This window comes from Nesoenas mayeri (genome assembly GCF_963082525.1).
Source record: "Nesoenas mayeri genome assembly, chromosome: 1".
Taxonomy (NCBI): Eukaryota; Metazoa; Chordata; class Aves; order Columbiformes; family Columbidae; genus Nesoenas; species Nesoenas mayeri.
The window spans coordinates 722045-743910 of record NC_137541.1 but is presented as its reverse complement, the minus strand read 5'-3'; the positions used below and the strand labels follow the sequence as shown (position 1 = coordinate 743910).

The window sequence follows — 21866 nt, the reverse complement described above, 5'->3', positions numbered from 1 at the left end:
TGCCAAGAGCCACACGGTCTCAGCCCAGGTCTGCAGGAGATGCTCCTCCCCAGCTGCAGCACTGAGACCCCGCGGGACACCGCGGCCGTGCCCCCGGACAGTAGCTGTCCTGTCTGCAGTGGGGGGAACGGCACCTCCCAAGGGCACGGGTCCCTCGTCCCCGGCTCCCGTGTCATCTGCAGACAGGCTGCGACTCTGCAGACTAAAACACACGGTTATGTGGGCAAGTGGCACATTTCTGAGACCTCAGCTTTGGGGAGGAGGATGCTGTTCAGAGATGAGATAAGCAGCCTGCCGAGTTTTCTGCTCCACTTCCTCCAGCTACCCACAACACAGAAACACGGCTCATGAACAGAGACAGAGCAGCTCCGTTCTCTTCCTCCCCAAAAAACTGCCTGCTGCATCATCCTGATCAAAAAGCATTCAGAAACATAAAAATAATGCGCAAGACGATCCAAATCTCAGCTACAAGGCGGCAGCAGCTGCCAAATGCGCAGACTGTTCCCTGCAAGTCGACACGTGGCACGTTTGAGCCACACCACAAACAAAACGCAATGGGAAGTGGCGCACAGAAAGGCCCGTGCCCCGGGATGCAGGGACCTCGCTGCTCCTGCCCCGTCCGCCAGCACCCGCCGCCACGGCACCCAGCCCTGCCTTCATTCTGCCAGCTGCAAAACCGGGAGGGACGAGCAGGCTCTGGAACTGCCGGCAGCGGGACCATCCCTGCCCCGAGGCGCCTGCCCGTGCTGCTCTGCCACAACACCAGTGTTTAGTGGTACAAAGCTCTGCGGCCGCAGAGCGGAACAGACGAGCGGCCGGCCCGGAAAGCTCCGCGCCACCGTCACGGCGAGCGGTGCAGAGCAAAGCTGCCCGGCTCAGCAGGGCCGTCCCCGCTGCCCCACACCCACGGGGGACCCAACCAGAGGGGTTTGCAGGGTGAACTTCTCCCGGACACAGCTGGGCAGCCCCGGGGCACGTGGCTCGTTCGGGCCGAGTCGCCTTTGCTCGTGTTCTCAGCACCCACCAAAGCGCAGCTGCCTGCCAACCCTTGCAGCCCAGCACCAGAAACGGGAGCGCGACGCTTGCTGCAAACAAAGGCTTCGCGTTCCTGCTCACACCGAGATAAACGCGAGAAGCAAAGAAACAAACCTGCAACGCTCTCAGTGGCAGTAAACAATTACTAACAGTTAAAGAATCCGGTTACAACATCTGTTTTAGACTGATCTTCCTCCTCAGGTTCACCCACCTTCCCGAAACCATGACACAGGTGTGACACAGCCGCACGGGCACCAGCTGCCCTCTCGGTGACAGTCACAACAACACGGGTTTCTGGCAATTAAATGCAGCCGGTGACAGGAGAGTCTCCTCGCAAAGGGAGACGGGACTAGAGCAGAGCGCCAACGCTGTTGTGCCAATTGATCCTGCGCAGGTATCGCTCCAGGCCCAACATGACTCATCCCACGCTGATAGAAAACACATTTATTCCCCCATGAAAAACAAGGATCGCCCAAGATGAGGTAGAGAGAATTTTCCATCTCATCTTAAGCAACACCACAGGTTGACAAGGCGCGGAGGCGAGCCCGTGGAGAGCTCTACACCGAGATGCTTCTTGTGCCATATTTAGACCATTTCAAAGCATCATCCCACTCAGTGACCTTTGGGAAATGCAGCTGCCAACCTCACAAGACAAGGATGGGCAGGGGCTCTGGCCACTGGCACCGCGGGACAGGCTGTGGGGAGCACGGACCCAACCCAGTGCCAGCAGCCACGGGGAAAACCGTGTAACCAGAGCGTGTGGCGGGAGGTGCGTGAGGAAGAGTGTGGGCAGCAGGTCAGGGAGGTTGTTCCTCCCCCACTGCTCTGCCCTGGGAGGCCCCATCTGCAGAACTGGGCCCAGTGCTGGGCTCCCCAGTTCCAGAAGGACGAGGAGTCACTGCAGAGAGTCCAGGGAGGGACACGGAGATGCTGAGGGGTCTGGAGCATCTTTGTGCCGAGGAAAGGCTGAGAGAGCTGGGGCTGCCGGGTGGAGAAGAGAAGCTGAGAGGGGTGTGATCAATGATCAATATGTCAGGGTGGTGTCAGATGGAGCAGACTCTGTTCATGGTGCCCAAGGCCAGGGTGAGGGGCAGCGGGCACAGACTGAAGCACAGGAGGCTCCATGTGAACATGAGCAGCCACTTGTTTGCTGGAGGTGCCAGAGCCTGGCCCAGGCTGCCCAGAGCGGGTGTGGAGTCTCCTTCTGTGAGCCATTCCAGCCCTGGGATCCTGTGTGATCTGCTCTGGGACCCTGCGGGAGCAGGTGGGGCTAGGGACCCGCAGAGCTCCCGCAGCACTAACAGCTGGGGGGCTGTGAAACTGGAAGTGCTGAGACCTACCAGAGACAGCACCAACCCCACCACCCTGCCCACTGGTCCTGGCTGAGGGCAGCTCAAGTCCCACGCTCCTGTCAAGCACTTGACTCCCTGGTGTTTGACGTGCAGCACACAGAGCTTCTTCCTGAGCAAAGGTTCAAAGAGAACGACAGGAGCACTAACAGAGCATCTGGGATCAGGGGAGCTGCGGTTCCCGACCCCCCGGTGTGACCGGGATGCTGTGGCATGGGGCTGGTCCCTGCGGGGGCCAGGGTGACCCTTGGACAGGCACCCACAGCCCAGCTGCAGTGTTCCACCACCACAAGCAGCCACATAGCAGATAAGGCAGCTTTGCACGTGGCGTTTACACGGGTTAATCACATCCCCTCCTTCCCAGGTGCCCTCTGCAAGTACTTATCCAGCAAACAGAGCTCGCCGTTAGCAACCACCGGCAGCCGCACGGCGTACAGGTTTTTTGCTAGATGCGCGCGTTGCAAGAACCAGGCTGAGTCAAAGCGATGAGTCACTTGGCCGGTCTGCGCACAACCCAGTAAAGCGCATTTTACTGCCAGTTCGAAGCGCTCCCACCCGCGAGAGCTGCGCGGACAGCGCGCAGCACGGGCTGAAAGTCACTCAGAACAGAGGTGGGACTCTGAGGAGGGGCTGTGAGAGCCCTGCTCGGCACGACGGAATGAACCGCAGCTCCTCTGGCTTCCAGCGCTACCCATCAGCTCCTCGCATGGGCCGCGGGGAAAGCCCGAGGGGCAGAGGAGCTACGAGCAGCCCGGGGAGCGCAGGCCCCATCGCGCCTGCGCCCTCCTCCCTCTCGCCATCTGCAAAGCTGCTTCAAAGGCTTCGCAGAAAGAGACACCCCGGGCGGGGAGGCGGCTTCCTGCGACACCCACCCCTCCCTCCGCACACGCTCCAACCCAGAACGAACGCGCCCAGAGCCGGCCGGGCGAGGAGCAGCGAGGCGTTCAGAGCGCGAACGGGCAGCGCGACGCCCCGTCCACGAGACCCACGGAGCACTGCGGCCTTGCCAGCCCCCCTAGGCTGCCCACCCTGCGAACAGCGGCGCCCCGAGCCCAGATGAGAGATGCCGGGGCTGGGGAGGGTCGGACAGCTGCGCTGGGCACAGCCGCAAACCGGAGCACGTCATCAATGGCTTATTCACAAATGCCAGTATTCTAAACCTCCTCTTTTTGCTTGTTTGTTTTCCAGATCCCCGCAGAAGGGCCCATGGCTCGTTCGGTGCTCCCCAGAGAAAACGCTAAGATAAGCCCTTCATCAGCGCTAACCGTGGTTTGGAATTGAGCTGTTCTGCACTCTGAGACAGAGAAAAACCTCTGGGATCCTGAGGCAAAGAGCAGCCAGCAGTCCTGGCTTTGCAAAGCTGTCATTTGTCTGCACCCATGCTGAGAGCCAAGAGATTTTAAAACACCCATTTACAGAGAATAATGTCAGCAATCATGACACAATATGACAAACTCCCATGTATGAAAAGACCCAATTCTCGCTGCCGGGGGGCATTTAGCTCCACGCGTTGACCCTGAAACATGCAGCCCCTCTCCCGAGCAGCCATGGCTGCAACCACCGGCGGCCAGGACACACGGACAGTGGGGCCGGGCACACGGACGGCGGGGCGGGGCAGCTGCAGCTTCTCCGGGCGGCGTGGGTGCTCTGCTTTCCCGGACACGACCCCTCGCACACCTAGAGAAGCGGGAGCAGCGCTGGACACCGGCACAGCCCTCGGTCACGCCGGCTGCCCAGAGGGTCCCACGCTGAACCGCAATGACACCACTTTCACAGCCACACAACACGTTTCTGGAAAGCCAAGGGTACTTTGCTTGTCTTTCCCGCCGAGCAGAGGCGCTGCTCCAGCACTCACGGTGACTCGGCAGCACCAGCCCGCAGGGGACGGGCAGGACAGGGCTCCGTACCAAGAGAACCCCGGCAAACCCCGTGGACACACCGGGTTCCATCGTCACAGCACCAGCGAGACCCACACGGGCTCTGCAAACCGCGCTTGCTCCGGCCACGCTCTCCCACTTTCAGTTTTGTTCCTGCAAAGCTGCTGAGCTGCGTTAGCACCTTGTGGGGACAGGCTGAGAGCTGCGTCGTTCAGCTGGAGATGAGAGGGCTCCGGAGAGACCTTAGTGCAGCCTTTCCGGACTGAAAAGGGGCCCATAAGAAAGATGGGGACAGACTTTTGAGCAGGGCCTGTTGTGACAGGACAAGGGGTGATGGTTTGAACTAAAGGAGGGAGATTGAGGCCGGACATGAGGAAGGAATTGTTGCCCTGAGGGTGTTGAGAGCCTGGCCCAGGTTCCCAGAGAGGTGGTGGCTGAACCATCCCTGGAGACACTCCAGGCCAGGCTGGACAGGGTCTGAGCACCCTGAGCTGGTGCAGATGTCCCTGCCCATGGCAGGGGGACTGGGGGGGCTGGGAAGGTCCCTTCAACACAAACTGTTCGACCATTCCACCTCTGCAGATGATGCAGAGCGTCCCAGCACCCCAGCAGATATTGCCCTTTCACTGTTCCCAGCCACAAACCCATCCCTGTCCAACCATTGACCAGACCGTCACGGGAACCCCCGGCAGCCGTGGGCAGAGCAGAGCCCGCTCCCCACTCACACACAGGGTCCCATCCAGCCCCGTGCAGCCGAGCCCCCCGGGCCGCTGGGCTGCCCTGTCCCCCCGCAGCGCCAGCCCCGGTTGGCTCCGGCTGGCAGGGCGGCGCCGGTGCGGCACAGCGGCGGCACAGCGGCCTGCCGCCCAGCTACGGCTCTGACACCAACCCAACCTGTCAAGCAATTAGTCACCGGCAGATGAGAGCGGCCCTGCCTCCAAACATTAGCTCAGCTCCTGCAGGGAGGGGGAACGCGAAAACAGGACACGAACAGAACATGGCGAGTAAGCGTTAACATATTGATCGCAAAAATCAAATAACCGATATCAATCGTCGCAACCCTAGCGGAGGGATGCGCGGGGTGCTCAGCAGGGCCTGGCACGTCACTCGGACACACGTCTTGCTCCAAATCGCCTGGCACTCAGCCCAGGGCGCTCAGCACCCGCAGACTGGGGGGTGAAAGGGTTTGCTTTAGCTGTCACTGGCTGGATGGGGGTGCCCTGACCCCCGGGTACCTCAGCACCAGCTGCGCGGCCGTTATCGCAGCAGCAGGGACAAGCGGCTCTGCAGTGGAAGGTCCCCAGGGTGTCCTGGACACCCCTCTCCACCTCACAGCTTTGCCACGCTGCAGGACAACAGCCGCATGTCTTCTGTCGACCGCCCCAACAGAGGTGCCCAATTTTCTGCCGTGCCAGCAGCCAGAAGCCCACCCGAGCTGTAAACGGTGGGGCAGATCACGGCCAAGCAGCCCTGGCTGCAGAGCGACCCCAGCGGGTGCCGAGGCAGCACCCAGGTCCCATCCATTCCCAAGGACGGGGAAGCGGCGGCCCCGCAGACTCGAGCAGCTCTGCCCAGCCAAAACACACCCCAGGGCAGTCCTGCAACCGCCACCTACGCGCTAATTGAAACCACTTTGCTGGGAGCAGAGCTAATGACACCGCGCCTTTGCCTCCTGCTTCGAGGGCTCTCAAAGCCGAGGCCAGCGGCTGAGGTCGGGCAGGCTCGGGCTGGATGCTGCACATGCTTTCCCAGGACAGGCGCTGCCGGACACGTGCCGCAGCTGGTGGCGGCTCTTTACACCGCCACAACCTGCCCATGGATCTCCGGTCACAGCTGGATGTCTTGCCGAGGTCTGTAACAGCCTCAACACACGTGCGTTCAGCTCAGTTCTGCCGTGGGTATGCTACAGATGAGATTTTAAACATTTGAAGTCAGTCGAACGCAATTAATTACTTGTGAGGTCTTTCCTATCTAATGTCCCCCAGCAATCAACCACCTCAGAACACTGTCCATCTCCTCCGAACGAGTCTCAGACAACACCGGGAAGTCGTGCGGCATTTACCATTCCCTTCTGAAACTCAGGTTTCCGAGTCTCAAGACGAGGAACGCAAGACTAAAGCGCTCACCCGCTCCGTAAGCCCCACCATACCCACCAGTCACCCTCCACTACCAACCACCCCCGCACCGATGCCGCAAATATCAGCTGCAGCGCCACGAGGGAGGCCGAGGAGAGCAAGGTGATGCAGAAGGAGATGCTCAGAGGTCCTGGAGAGGCAAAGACAACACAGCTAAAAGCATCACCAAGATGCTCCCGAGAGGCCACTACATCTGCTGCAGGGCCGGCAGCCCAGGTCAGCTCCCACAGGGGACTCCCGTTCCATGCTACGCTGGGACACCAGGGAAAGACACCTACAACAATGGTAATAAACCACCCCACCTTCCCCCGCCGGCCTGCTGAGGAGCCAGAGAGACAGTGGATCAGCACCGGGATCTGCACCGAGCAGCACAAATGCTCACAGCCCAGTGACCCAGCAGCTGCTCCGAGCATTAACAGAGCTCTGGGGCTCAGCGGCCGGTGTGAACGTTAACGGAGCTCTGGGGCTCAGCGGCCGGTGTGCACGTTAACGGAGCTCTGGGGCTCAGTGGCTGCTCTGAGCGTTAACGGAGCTCTGGGGCTCAGCGGCCGCTTCAAGTGTTAACGGAGCTCTGGGGCTCAGCGGCCACTCCGAGCGTTAACGAAGCTCTGGGGCTTGGCAGCTGGTATGAACGTTAACGGAGCTCTGGGGCACAGCAGCCACTCCGAGCGTTAACGGAGCTCTGGGGCTTGGCAGCTGGTATGAACGTTAACGGAGCTCTGGGGCACAGCAGCCACTCCGAACGTTAACGGAGCTCTGGGGCACAGCAGCCACTCCGAACGTTAACGGAGCTCTGGGGCACAGCAGCCACTCCGAACGTTAACGGAGCTCTGGGGCACAGCAGCCACTCCGAACGTTAACGGAGCTCTGGGGCTCAGCAGCCGCCGTGAACGTTAACGGAGCTCTGGGGCACAGCAGCCACTCCGAACGTTAACGGAGCTCTGGGGCTCAGCAGCCGCTGTGAACGTTAACAGAGCTCTGGGGTTCAGCGGCCGCTGTGAACGTTAACGGAGCTCTGGGGCTCAGCAGCCGCTGTGAACGTTAACAGAGCTCTGGGGTTCAGCGGCCGCTGTGAACGTTAACGGAGCTCTGAGGCTCAGCAGCCGCTCCGAACGTTAACAGAGCTCTGGGGTTCAGCAGTCGCTGTGAACGTTAACGGAGCTCTGGGGCTCAGCGGCTGCTCCAAACGTTAACAGAACTCTATCTCGGCCTCAGCACCTTCCCATCACGACCAGCCCCGCGGCTCCGCAGGCGCTGAGCGGAAAGGGATTCCCTGTCCTCAGCTCCCAGCGCGGTTACACAACTCCAGCCAACAGCTGCTTCCGCGAATGTGCGATTTGGGAATAGATGCTCTTGGTGTGCGCTCTGCAAGAAAGTCCTCACTTTAGGTGAACTTAATGTCATTTATAATGCCGACAAAGCTCCTTTTGACCACAACCAGTGGAGCGCAAGAGGGCAGAAGAAAACACGGCAGAAAGAGCCCCCAGACAAACCGAACCCCACGACCAAGACAAGCAACCCCAGCAGGTGAAGACAGGAGCAGACGTGCGCGAGGACAGAGGGACGGGCTCTTCGGACAGACACACGGACACACTGCAGCCCGTCCCGGGGCTGCGTGGGGCAGTCGGGCGCAGGGCGGCCGCACAGCAGAGTGCCCGGCCCGGCGGTGCCGGCCCCACGGAGGCTGAGGGGGCCGGGGGGGGCGCAGCCGCTGAACCGCCAGAAACGGTAGTTTGGCAGAAGCGCACACGGACGCTCCTGGCGGGCGGTGACCGCGCACGCCCGTGGGCCCCGGGCCGGGGCAGCGGGAGCTGCGCACGCCCAGCGCGGGGCTGCTGGCCCGGCCCGGCTGCAGGGCTGCCCGGGGTCACCGCCGGGGGAGCGGCCTGCGGGCTGCCCGGGTCCCGAGCCGCCTCACGGCGCACGCAGGGAGCCCCGGCCGGCTGAACGGGCTCCCACGGCCGGCTGAACGGGCTCCCACGGCCGCCGCTGGGCCGCAGCCCCGGTACCGGCCGCGGTCCCGCCCGCCGGCCCAGCCGGGCGCCCGCCACGTCGTGCGGGCGCGGCCCGCACCCCGGCCCGGCCTCGAACCCCGGCCCGGCCCCGCACCCCGGCCCCGCGTGGGCCCGTCCGTCCCCCCGCCCCGCGGCCCCACGCACGGCGCCGCCCGCGCCCCTCCCCCGCGGCGGGTGACAGCGGCCGCGCCCCCCGCGCCGCCACTCACCGCGCTTGCCGGGGTCGTAGCCCACCAGGACGAAGTAGTCGGCCAGGCGGGCCATGGCGGGGCGGCCCCGCTGCGCCGCGCTCACAGCCCCGCCGCGCCGCCCGCCCGCCCGCGCCGACCGCGCACCGCCGCCATCTTGGCCCCGAGCGCGGCCGGCCCGGCCCGCCCGCACTGCGCCTGCGCAGCCGCCGCCGCGGGGGGCGGGACCCCGCTCCCCATTGGGCCGCCGGGAGGGGCGGGGCGGGGCGAGAGGGGGCGGGGCTGCCGAGCGGGGATCCCCGGGCGGGGCGGGTGTGCGGGGACTGGGGCGGGCGCGGACACGGGTGTGCGGGGATCCCCGGGTGGGCGCGGACACGGGTGTGCGGGGATCCCCGAGTGGGCACGGACACGGGTGGGCACGGACACGGGTGTGTGGAGACTGGGGTGGGCACGGACACGGGTGTGCGAGATCCCCGAGTGTGCACGGACACGGATGTGCGGGGATCCCCGGGTGGGCACGGACATGGGTGGGCACAGACACGGGTGTGCGGGATGTCGGGACACCGACCCCTCGGGTGTGCACGGACATGCCTGTGCGTGGATCCCTGGCACACACTGATTCCCAGGTGTGCACGGACACGGGTGTGTGGGATCCCCAGGACACTGACCCCCGGGTGTGTACGGACATGGATGTGTGGGGACCGGGGGTGGGCACGGACACGAGTGTGCACAGACACGGGTGTGCAGGGATCCCCAGTGTGCACGAATGCCCCCGGGTGTGCATTAACACGCGTGTGCAGGGACCTCCCCGGTGTACACAGACCCCCCAGCTGTGCTCTGACATGCATGTGCGGGATCTCCCCAGTGTGCACAGACCACTCAGGTGGACACTGGCACACGTGTGCAGGGACCTCTGGTGGGCACTGACCCCTCGGGTGGGCACTGACCCTTCGAGTGGGCACTGACAGGCGTGTGCGGGGCCCCCCGGTATGCACGCCCCCCGCAGTGTGCGCGGTTCCCCTGGTGCACATGCCCCCCCCGGTGTGCACAGCCCCGGTACACACAAAGCCCTCGGGTGTGCAAGCCCCCCCCGGCGCACACGCACCCCACACTTGGCACAGCCCCCTCCGCTGGGCACAGCCCCACGGGGAGCGCAGCCCCCAGCGTGCCTGGGTGTGCATGGACCCCCCAGGGTGTGCCTGGCCCCCTCCTATGCACGGCCCCCACTGGTGTGCACCCCCCGGCAGGATGGGATCCTGGGGTGCAGTGACCCTGTCCCTCACAGCCGCCCGTGGGGCTGGGACACGCGTGGGGGTCCGTGCAGCCGCCTATCCCCGCGGGGTTCGAGGCTCCATCAGGATGCAGTGCCGGGTCCACACCGGCCAGGATCGGGCCCTCGGGGGCTGGTATCATCCCCGCAGCCGTGCGGGCAGCGCGTGGCCGGCAGCTGGGCCCCGGTGCTGGTCCCTCCAAGGTTCTCAGTCCATCCCTGGCCCCAGCAGATCCCACAGGCACCAGGGCCCGTGTCCTTTTGCAGCTGCCCGGGCACACGGTCACCTGCAGGGACAGGGACAGGGGGACACAGCATGCCAAAGGTGCCAGCATGCCCCGGCACAGCCCCACGGTGCCACCGGCCCCACAGCCAAAGCACTCGCCAAAGCGGCAGCCCCTACCTGCGAGGTGACCATCCCGTCCCGTCCCGTTCCGTGGCAGCAGCCACCACCGTGCCCTGGGGTGCCGGGGTGTGTGGCCGGGGGGCCCGGGGCAGGACCCGCCGCACGGCTGCCCGTGGCCGTGACCGTCCCGTGGTGAGCGGGGTCAGCGGGCGCATGCCGCGGCACGGCCGCTGCCGGAGCGGGGCATGATTCATCCAGGTAATCCCCGTTCCCACTCCCACACGGGAGCGGGACGTGGGGTGCGTGCGGGATGGGGGGGCAGCTCGGCACCGCGTGGCCTTGGCCCCTGCGCCGGGCACACGCTGCCCATGGGCAGGAGCGCGTCAGCCCTGCCTGCAGGCAGCTGCCAGCCCAGAGCCCGGTGTGCCAAACCTGGTGGGTGGCAGCAGCCGCGGGATCTCCCCAGCCCCTGGGGTCCCCTGGCCCCCCAGCCGGACACCAGCAGCAGCAGCAGGGCACGGGGAGCACCCGAGGGCAGAGGGGACCGAAGCAGCACAGGGCAGGGGGGAGCAGGGAGGTGGAAACTGCCCCGCTGCTCCCTTTGGGCAGGGGGTGCTGGGGCTCGGCCGGATCCTGCGGGACCCTATGGGCAGGGGGTGCTGGGTGGGTTGGACAGATTTTGGCAGGTGGTCTCTCCCCCTCCCCGGTGTCCCTGGGGTCCCCCTGGGCTGGGAGGGGTGTGCGGGGTGGAAAGCACACCCGGCCCCAGCAGCCCCCATGGAGCGGGGTCCCCTCCACACCCCCCGTCCCCAGATGGCATGAGCATGATGCAACCCTGCCCGGCCCTTGCACCTCCTGCACCCTGGCGCCACCGGCCACCGCGTGCCGGGGCATGTGCAGCTCCATGCCACAGGCCAGACCCTGCCTGCCTGCCCTGCTCACCGCGGGGGCGCCCGCCAGAGCCCCACTGCCAGGACAGACATTCCCAGTGATGCTGGTCACACCACGGGGGGCAGTGGGTGGTGACACTCACCCCAAGGGCAAATCAAGATGAACACTGGTTTATAATGGGGGTTTCTGTGATTTCCTCCCCTTCCCCATGGGTTCCCTGTCAGCTTTGCTGTCCGGTGTCACCAGTCGCCATTGCTCCCTGGCACAACATGAGGGCAGAGGCAGCCGGGCACCCCAGTCCTGGCCCAGGGCTGTGAGCCCCAAGCCCAGGGTTTTGGGGGACCCCCAGGTGCCAGCCTGGCGTGGGGTGCTGCCTGCCCTGAGCTGTGCCATGGTGTGAATGGCTCCCCCACACTGGGACAGCACCATGCTGCTGCACGGACCCCACCCCGGGACAGGGCCACGGTCCCACAGCATGAGGACACGGGGGTATCACAATGCCGGGGCAGTGGGTGCCCCATGGCACCAAAATGACAGGTGTCCCTGTGCCACCCAGCTCAGTACACCCATGCTGTGGGTCGTGCTGGTGTTGCTCAGCCCTCGGCCTCTTTCCAGGGCTTGCGCTGGATCTCCCAGCTCCAGGGCTCCAACACCGCCGTGCTCATGGTGGCCTCCCAGTGATCCACAGGGTCGGCTGTGGGTCTGGCACCAGGGTGACCATCCCCTGTCCCTGCATCCCTGCGTCCCTATGTCCCCACGTGGAAGGCAAGGTGTCACCATGGGCAAATCCTCCGGCTCCTGCTGGCTCTGCCGGGGCTGCGGCGCCGGTGGGCACCTGGTGCTGCAGCCACAGCCGGATCCCAGCCCAGACCCAGCCCAGGGCAGCCAGGTCACCCCTGCAGCAGACGCCACACAAGGAGGGGACACAGGTCAGGCCAGACCTGACAGGGATGAGGCTCCAGGTACAATCCTGTGGGACAGTCACATGGGGTCAGGGGATGTGCCAAGGTGGCTGTCTCGCCACTGGCAGCGTGGCAAGCTGGGGACTGTCCTGGAGACAGGCAGCAGGAAGCTCCCTGCAAAGGGTGACAGCAGGGACATGGGGCCAGAGCGATGCCAGAGGGTGGGGACGGGGAAACCAGACTGAGCTGCCATGGCAGCACCAGAGGGTGAGATGTGTGTGGGGTGCACCTTGCCCTGCGGCAGGGTGAAGGGCTGTCTGAGGTGGCCCCAGCAACAGCCACAGCCCTGGCTCCCTGCCCGTGGTGTCCCCAGAGATGGCCGCAGACCCCGGTCCCTGCCTGCGGTGTCCCAAGGGACGGCCACAGCCCCAGGTCCCCGGGGCAGGGCCAGACCCACAGCTCCCCACCCCGACACCCCAAGCCACCCGCATTTGATCAGATCCTGCAGTGGGGCACACTGAGCTGCGGGACCACCATGGTGTGGGTGATGCCAGGCCTGTGCCCGCCATCATGCTGTGTGTCCCCAGCCCCGCTGCACCCATGAGTGCCACATTGCCATGGGCTCCCTGTGGTCCCATGGCCACTGCTGCTGGAAGGAGTCCCAGCCCCACCTGGAGCAGGTGACAGGGGTTGTGCTGGGGTCCCCATCCCTGTGGTGGAGGGCAGGGGGTCCCAGGCTGCACACCTGCCTGGGGATTTGGGTCCCAGAACTGTCCCCCACAGCCCCCCACAGGGAACCACATAGCCAGGAGCAGGGCAGGGAGGGGATGGATCTGTCCACAGCCCCCAGCAACCTGCTGCTCACAGCCTTGGCCAGAGCCTGCGCCCACATCCCCAAGTCCACACGTAGTGGGACCCCCCAGCACCCAGGTGAGCATCCCACCACTCCCTGCCCCGCATCCCACGGCCGGCTCTTGTCTCACTGACAGTGCTTTGTGCCCCTCTCCCTGCTGTCCCCAGGGTTGGTCCCTTCTGTGGGGACACAGAGAATGCTGGGGACCCTGGGGATGCTGGGGAAATTCAGGATACTGGGGATATTGGTGATGCTGGGGACGCTGGGTATGGTGGGGATGCTGGGGACCCTAGGGATGCTCCGCCGCCGTTTTCCTGCCGCAGAGCTGATCCGGGCCCGCACCGTGTACGAGCAGCGTCCCCTCAGCATCCCCCGCAGACTCCAGCAGGGATCCAGCCTGACGGCCTCGCCCACTCCCAGCACCCCGCGCTCCTCCGGCCGCCCCCCGCGCCCCGGGCCGCCCGCGGACCCCCGCACCCCCTTCACACCCTGCGGCCCCGGCCCGGTGAGCAATGGGGCAGGGAGGCTCTGGCACAAGCAGGGGGCTCTGCCCTGCACCCCCTTGTCAGCTGCCAGCTCACAAACCCTTCGTTTGCGTTTAACCCCCGCGGGAAGAGCGGGGCGGTGACGGGTTTGGATGTCCGGGTGCCCCGGTTCTGCCATTCCCAGCCCCGAGCGGCGGGGGGAGCCAGGCCGGGGGAGCTGCGGCTGCAGTCCGGGGCGGGACACGGGTGATGGGGCACCCGCTGTGCCCCCCAGGCAGCGGGAAAGCAGCCCCGCGTGTCCCTGTCCGTGCCGGGCACGGAGCGCTCTGGAAACGCTGCGGGGACACAGCAGCCGCGGGTACCTCGGGGCCGGGCACCCCCCGCGCCCTCGGGGGGCTCAGCATCTCCCCAGCCCCATTGCGGGGGGACTGCTGGGCCAGGGATCGCGGCCATGCTCGGCCCCGCAGCCCCCGGAGTGCGGCTGCAGGCAGGGGCGGGCAGGGCGCAGGCAGCGGAGCAGGCAAGGCGGTGGGAACGGAGCCGGGAGCGGGGCTGCGATGCTGCGGACGGTGACACGAGCTTTCGGGGTGCTCGGGGGCGCTCGGCTCTGTGGGTGGGTAGAGCCCTCTCCCCGGGGCATCTCTGTCTGCGCCGGGCGGTGCGGCCGGGTTTCGAGGAGGCGGTCGCCGGTCCCCTCCCCGGCAGAGCCGCTGGCGGGCGGCCATGGGGCTGCTGGGGAGAACTCCCCAAATTCCCTGCTCGGCGGGAGATTCCCCGGCGGCCCCCCCAAGCGCATCCCCCGCGCCCGCACAGCTCCGCTCCGCTGCCTCTCGTGGGGGCTCAGCCACCGTGCGGGGGGGGCGGTGTGATGCGGAGTTCGCCATGGTGGGGGGCTCTGCTGTGGGGAGGGGGAGGCCGTGACGTGCGTGAAACGCAGCACCCAGGTAGGGACCAGGAGAAGCCCCGAGTGAATCGGCGCCCGGGCGGCGTGGCCGGGGCAGGTGCTGCCCGTCCGCGCACCCGTCGCTCCCGGCCCGGCAGCTGCGGGAAAAGCGTTTACCCTCCTGCACCCCCGCGTCACGCGTGGCCGTGGCCCGGGAACGGGCTTTGCGGCTCAGACCTCCCACCCCGGGCAGCCCGCATCGCTCCACGCTCTGCCAGCCCCCAAACAATGCTGCTGCCCTGGAGAACTGGGGGTGCCCACGGGACACGGCCGTGAGGGCCCCGGGGGGACTTGGGAACGGGTTACCGGCCCCTCAGCGTGCGGCCCCTGCCCGGGGAGCGCTGGGCAGGGACCTCGCTCTGCCTCTCCCCCCACCCCTCCCGGGGGTGCCCGTGGGCCGTGCCGGGGGCGCAGCGCACTCCGCTCCTCTTCCTTTTCCCGGTCCCGCTTTTTGGCCAGCGGGAGAGCGGAGCGGGGCTGCAGCCGCTGCTCTCAGCCCCCACCCTCCCCCGGGGCCTCAGCCAGGAGGCAATTAAGCTAATTGAAACGTAGCAATTGATTCCCACGGCTGGAAAGCAGACTGCCCCTTAGGAGCAGAGGGAGAGGGCGAGCGCTGCCAGTCCCCAGAATTGCCGGGGTGGCGGCAGCTCCCGGCGCGGGTCGGCGGTGGCGCGGCCCCGGCCGCCCGGTTGCCGCCGCGGCGGTGGGCGCTGCCGGGATGGCTGCGGGCGGTGGAGCAGGACCCGGGGGCTTTCCCGGCGCCCAGCAGCGGTGATTCCCGAGCAGGGCAGGGATCCCGGTTCCGCCCTTGCTGCAGGACCGCGGGGGCTCAGCCTGGGCAGGGGCTGGTGGAGAGACCCTGTGCTGCTGCTTCTCTGCGCTGCATCAGCGCCTGGAACTGCAGAACCGAGACTGCCGGGGGTCCCAGCTGAGCCCCGGCCTCCCGTTCCTGTCCTGCCTGTGTGGGCAGGGGTGATGGGCCAGCGAGGGCTGCTCCCCTCTCAGAACCTGCGTTAAACAAACGCTAATTAGGCAGAGCCCCCTCCTGCCACACAGGCTTGTGCCGGTGCTGCTGACTCCAGTGACCCGGGTTTGTCCCCAGGGTGGCAGTGGCTGGCACTGCGCTGGATGGGGACCCACACAGGGTCCCGGGCAGGCCCGGGGGTGAGCCCCAGCCCGGACCCCGGCACGGCACAGCACGGCAACGGCTGAGTGCCGGCACCGTGACGGAGCCGTGCCGGGACTCAGCCCCGGGGACCGCAGGGTGACATCCCACCGGGGAGCGGCCCATGGGGGTGCCACGGTGGCCATGAGCTCTGGGCAGGGGTTCGGTGCGTTGCTCCCAACGGCAACACGTGCCGTGCCAGGGCCACGCCAAGTGCTCAGCCCCATGTGCCCTTGCCCGCGGCTCTGCCGTGTTGTTTTCATGCCGGGTTTCTCTCTTGCTGGGATAATCCAGCAACAAACAAGCGGAAGAGCCCGACACGCCGCAGAAATTCCCCCCGGGACATGCGTGGGGAAGCGGGGGCCACAGTGCTGGGGAAAGGCTGTGTCGCTTCGGGCCAGGGCCGGACCTGCAGCCCTGCTCAGGGGGGCTGTCCCTGCCGCCCCCCACCCCGTCCCAGTCACCCCACGATCAGGTGCTGCCGCAAATCCCCCTGCACGAGAACCGGGTGTTTGAAGCCTTTGTGTCCTGATAATGCGGAAGAATCCCAGCGATTTGGAGCATGCGGAGGCCCCCGGCCCCTCGGCCTGGGGAGGCTGCAGTGCGGGGAGCAGCAGGGGAGGAGGTGCGGGCACCCCCGCCCTGGTGCCTGGACCCCATCCCGGACGTATTGGGGTGGTGGGGGCTCCTCGCCCTGTCCCAGCAGCATGGGCACCGGGGACACCCAGACCCATCCCGGAGCAGGAGGCGGGAACCCAGAGAGGGCGGCTGGTGGGGACCCCTCCTCTGCTGAGCTCTGGCTGCCCGGCTCGGGGAGCAGCGCCCCAGGAGCCTCCAGCCCCCAGCACCGCCCCGGTTCCAGCGAGCCGCTTCCTCGCAGGGGAGCGCCAGGGCTGGTCTGAGCTCTGCGGATCGCATTCCTTAATTGTTTTAGAAGGCCCCATGTGATATTTAAAAACATTAACCTGACTTAGCCCCGGGAGAAGGTGCGAGCAGACACACGTCCCGGCGAGCAGCTCCAGCCCCGCCGGCTGCAGCGCCGGGGGCTGTCAGGGTGCTGCCCCCAGGGGACAGGGCTCCCAGCCATCATGGGGCTGGAGGGGCTGGCTGAACTGGAGGTACTGGGCTGCACTGGGTTTCTCGCAGCCCAGGGAAGGGAGGCAGGATGCGGCCTTGGCCCTCCAGCCTGGATTTGCCACCCAAGCATGAGGAGCAGCGAGTGGAGCTGGGGGGCTCTGTCCCACCCCCCGAGCTCCCCAGCATGGCAGTGGGAGGCAGGGTGTGGGATGAGGGGTGTCGGGGAGCCCCTGGGGATGGGCTCTGCGCCCCGGAGCTGGGCAGGAGGCACCAGCGGGGCTCGGCAGGGCTGAGTGCAACACGACGTGGCACAGGACGGCTCATGGGGCCTGGCAGGGGCCAGCGCTGCCTGTCGTGGGCCCGCTGCCACAGCTGGCCACAGGCACCGGGGCGCAGGTGCTGAGGAGGGGCTGGCGGGGGACCTGGGGGTGCCCCACCCCCGCATCAACCCCAGCTCACACGCCCTGCATGGCTCCCCAAGCTCCATCTTGTTCCCTCCAGAGGGGCTCCCCCAGCCCATCCCAGCCCAGCCCCCTGGACAGCTCTGCCAGTCCCTCGCCAGTCCCATCCTGGCACCTCCGGACCCCTCCCCAGTCCCATCCCGGTACCCCCGGACCCCTCCCCAGTCCCATCCCGGCCCTGCTCCGCAGCGCTGCGGGAGCGGCGGGAGCGGCGGGGCCGGGAAGCGGGCCCCGGGGAGTGTGCGGGGCCGGTGCGGGGCTGCCCCCGCCCGTGGCTCCTCCCGCGCCGCTCGGCTCCTCCTCGCCCGCCGCGCCGGGCCCGGCGATATTTAACCTGGGCCGGGGCGGGGAGCGGCAGCGCCGAGCGGGCACCGAGCGGAGTGGGAGCCAGCGCAGGTACAGCCGGGACCCCCGGGGACCCCGCACCGCCCCCCGGGCTGCGGGACGGGCGGGGGGCAGCGGGCGCACCGGGCGTGCTGGAGCCGAGCCCAGCCCCGAGCCCGACTCTTCTCCCCGCAGCCGCTGTCCCGGCCCCGCCATGAGAGCCCCGGCGCTGGGTTGCATCAGCTTGGTGCTGTGTCTGCTGGAGCTGCCCGCCTGCCTGCCCCTGCCCGACGGCCGCGCGCCCAAGCGCAGGTGAGCCCGCGCCCTGACCCCCCGGGACCCGCACCCCTGTGCTCCGAGACCCCCTGCCCGCACCCGTGTATGGGGCAGGTCCGAGACTCCTTGTCCACACCCGTGTATGGAGTAGATCTGAGACCCCATGCCCGCATCCATGTATGGGGCAGATCTGAGACCCCCTGCCCATACCCGTGTATGGGGTAGATCTGAGACCCCTTGCCCACACCCGTGTGTGGGGCAGATCTGAGACCCCCTGCCCACACCCATGTGTGGGGCAGATCTGAGACCCCTTGCCCACACCCGTGTGTGAGGTGGCTCTGTGCCCCCTGCCTGCTCTCCGGTGCCAGGCAGCTCCGTGCCCCTGCCTGGGACCCAGCCCTGGACCCTCCGATGGCTCGAGCCGCCCTGAGCCGCCCTGAGCCCAGCCCCTGTCCCCGAAGGGGCTCCGTGCCCCCTGCCCGGCCCTGCCCGAGGGCTGACTCCTGCCCCAGGCTCTGCTGGGCAGCCCCGTGTCCATCTGTCCCACTGCTGCGCAGCCCTGGCTGCTCTCCCGTGGTCCCGCAGGGTTCAGGCCCGGGCCAGCCTGGCAGTGTGTCCCTGTGTCCTGCTGTCCCCACGACTGGAGGGGACACGGCCCCGCACTGAAGCCCCTTGCACTGGTGGCAGGTTCTGGGCAGGTTCCCTCGGGTGACAGTGCTCCAGGGAATGGGGACAGGTGGGTGCTCCGGGAGCTGCATGGAGGGTGTGGGGTTCCCTGAGCACCCCCTCCCACCCGGACCCCCACCCTGTCCCTGCAGCACTGTGGGGACCCAGGGCGACAAGGTGTTGAGAACAGGGTGAGGGGTCCCTGACACCCTGCATCCCGCTGGGGATAGGGGAGTGGTGCTGGGAGGGGGCAGGATGCGGCCAGGGTGGTGGGCATGCAGCGTGCCAGGGTGGTCTGCGGGTTTGGGAGGGGGCAGGGCCCGGACCTGTGTGTGCACGGGGTGGGCAGGGTGTGCGGGTGTGCAAGGGGTGGGTGAGCTCTCGGTTCACGTCGTGATGGAGAGGACACGTGTGCCGGAACCCCCGTGTGCGTGTGCCAGGGTGTCTGTGCGGGGCGACGGGCTGTGGGTGGGGGCTGTGGGGGGCCAGGGTCGCCTGGGTCTCCTGCCCGGGCCTCCTGCGGCAAGAGGAACCTTGGGCTGGGACCGAGCGTCCCGTGGGTTTGTGTGTGTGCACGGCTGTGCAGGTGTGCGCGCGTGCGGGTGTGCACGCACGGGCTCTGCGGGTGTGTGCGGCTGTGCGTGCGGGTGTGCGTGTTGCTGCTTGTGGAGCGAGTTTGGGCTGTGCCAGCGCTGGGGGAAGCCCGTGTCTGGCTCCGGAGGGATCTGCAGCGGCTCCTGCCCGGCGCCGTGCGCAGCGGCTCCCGGGGGCGCGGGAGGGGGCTGCGCCTGGGCCGCGCGTGGGGCCACGTCCCGCTGCAGGCATGGACAGAGGGACTGCGCACCCAACAGCGGGCGCGGGCTGTGTGGCTCCTGCTGTGTCTGTGGGACAGCACGGCCATGGCGTGTCTGCCACGGGCTGGGGCATGGGGGTCCCTGGGACTGGGGCTTGAGACATGGGGGTCCCAGGGGGGAGCTCTGTGCTGCTTTGGGGGGCTCTTGGGCTGGACCCCCTGGACAGGTGCCCAGGGCCCAGGCGCGGGTGCCCGTAGCCAGGGAGCGTGGGTGCCGGCTCGGTGCCAGCGCAGCAGCCGTGGGAACGGGGTGGGCAGAGCTGTGTGGGAACCACTAGGGGGGCCGCGGGGAGGTGCTGGTGCCAGTGCAGCCAGCAGCAGCGCCAGGGTCGGTAGGTGCCCTGTGGCGGGTCTGGCGATGCTCCTGAAGCCCCAGAGCGGCAGCGATCCCGTGGGACCCCATGCGCAGCCGGATGTGCCGGGAGCTCGGCCGGCGCGGGCGCACGCGGTGCCGGGGCAGCCGGGGCCAAGCCGGGGCAGGAGCCAAGCGCGGGAGGGAGGGGAACTCCAGACCGGCATCTGAACCGCGGGATGCGCACGGGGGCCCTTTGGCAGGGGGGGCTGGCAGGGCTGGAGCACCGGAGCTGGCACCGAGCCGGCCAGGAAAGTCCCGTGGGCCACGGCTGCCGGTGTTTCCGGGCACCGGCCGCCTCCTGTAAACACGTCCCGGGACGGGAAGGGGCAGTGGGCGCTCGCCGGCCCCCCCGGTGCTTCCCGTCTCTGCAGGGCTGGAGGAATTTGCCTCTGTCCCCGCTCCCGTGGCTGGTGGCCAAGCGGCATCTGGCCTCCACCCAGCTGTGTCGTGCCAGGACGAGCCCTCCGGCACCCCCGGGCGGTGGCGATGGGGGCAGGGGGTCGGTGCGGTGCGAGTTGGGGCTGTGTGTGCAACCCGGGGCACGCGGGTGCTGGCGTGGGTGCTGCCGTACGTGCCGGTGCGCAGGCAGGGCGGGTGCGGGCAGCAGAAGGGTCGTGGGCAGCACTACCTGGGCCACGTGCCACCCCAAAGCCACGTGCCACCCCAAAGCCACGTGCCACTTCCGGCGCCACCGGGCACTGCCGAGTCCTGCCGGGCGGTGACCCAGGGCGGCTGCGGGTGACACCGCAGCGGGTCCCCCTGCCAGTGCAGGGTCACCGGTTCCTGCAGGGGTGAGGCCAAGCTGGGCTGTACTGGAGCCGGCAGCACCGAGGTGTCCCCGTTTGTGCACCCTGGGGAGGGGACAGCAGGGTCAGCCCTCTGGAGCTTGGGGACCCCCATGGCCCTGTGGTTGTGGGGGGTGAGCAGCCACGGTCGCACGGTGCCATGAGGGGCCATGGGGAGCCCATGGCGGGACCGGGGGTGTCCCACCCTGCTGGTGGGGCTGTGGCTGCAGCCCTGCCCGTGTCAGCAGGCTCCTGCTGGCCCTGCCACCGCGGCGTGACGCCCCAGCGTGGAGTACGTGTGCGGCTGCAGGGAGCAGCTCCCCGTCCTTGGCTGCCACCTCCTCCTCCCAGCTTGGCAGGTCCCGGGCAGAGCGGCCGGGGGGGCCGGCGAGGCGCTCCGGCCTGTGGCTGGGCTGGGGGTTCCCTGCCTGGCCCACCATAGCACCCCCGACATGGCACGGCCACCTGCCCTGTACCCACTGTCCCGGAGTGGCGCGGCCGCCCTGCCCGCGGTGCCACGGCTGTGCCCGCCGCCCCGGCGCTCCCGCGGTGCCACGGCTGTGCCCGCCGCCCCGGCGCTCCCGCGGTGCCACGGCTGTGCCCGCCGCCCCGGCGCTCCCGCGGTGCCACGGCTCTGCCCGCCGCCCCGGCGCTCCCGCGGTGCCACGGCTCTGCCCGCCGCCCCGGCGCTGCCGCTGACTGCGCTGCCGCTCTCTCGCAGGGAGCCCCCGGACCGGAGACCCTCGCCGGCCTCACTCCTCGGGGACCAGCCAGGACCGCAGCCCCCCGCCCCGCCACAGCCCGCCGGCCCGCGGCACAGCCCGCTGCTCCCTCCACGCAGACCCTCGGGTCCTCGGCACAAACCGCGGCTCCCGAAGCTCAGCCCTCGGCACAGACCAAAGCTCAGCCCTCGGCACAGACCAAAGCTCAGCCCTCGGCACAGGCCCCCGCTCCCGCGGCACAGCCCGAAGCTCGGCCCACGCCATGAGCCCCCGTTTTCCCCCCGGCACGGCGCCCGCATGGCCCCCCGGCACAGACTGCTCATCCCGCGGCACCACCCGAAACTCATCCCGCGGTACCACCCGAAACTCATCCCGCGGCACCACCCGAAGCTCCCGCCACGCCGGGAACCCCCGTTCGCCCCCCAGCCCGGTGCCCCCGTGCTCCCCCAGCACCCGCGGGGCCGCCGGCACGTGCTGGGGCGGCCGCAGCTGCTGCGGGTGGGCTGCGTGCTGGGCACCTGCCAGGTGCAGAACCTGAGCCACCGCCTCTGGCAGCTCATGGGCCAGTCGGGGCGCCAAGACTCGTCCCCCATGAACCCCAACAGCCCCCACAGCTACGGGTGAGGGGGGGCGGCTGCACCGGACTGCCTGGCCCCGTGCCCCCTGCGGAACCCCCACTAAAGCACTTCCAGACTCAGACGTGCCTGAGCTCCCTCTGCACTGTTCGGGGGGCCCAGGGACCCCACCAGGGACTTGGGGACCGTGGGAGTGTCCCCGCGGAGGGGCCCCTGCGCTGTCACCAACCGGAGCCCCATGGGGCGGAGAGCACCGTGGCCACGGGCCGGGGAGCCGCTGGCCCGTGGTGGCCCGTGGTGGCCCATCCGGCCGGGGCT

At 68.0% G+C, this 21866-nt stretch overlaps 1 protein-coding gene across 2 annotated transcripts in view; it reads right to left on the bottom strand.

The window, feature by feature from the left end:
• The window catches only part of SBF1 (SET binding factor 1), an 84187-nt gene extending 75423 nt beyond the window's left edge, over positions 1 to 8764 (bottom strand). For both annotated transcript variants that reach the window (XM_080352292.1, XM_080352291.1), the window contains exon 1: positions 8621 to 8764. In XM_080352292.1, the coding sequence (XP_080208418.1) occupies positions 8621 to 8675 (55 nt within the window). In that variant the 5' untranslated portion in view covers positions 8676 to 8764. The remainder of the gene's footprint in view (positions 1 to 8620) is intronic.
• Between the last annotated feature and the right edge of the window lie 13102 nt (positions 8765 to 21866).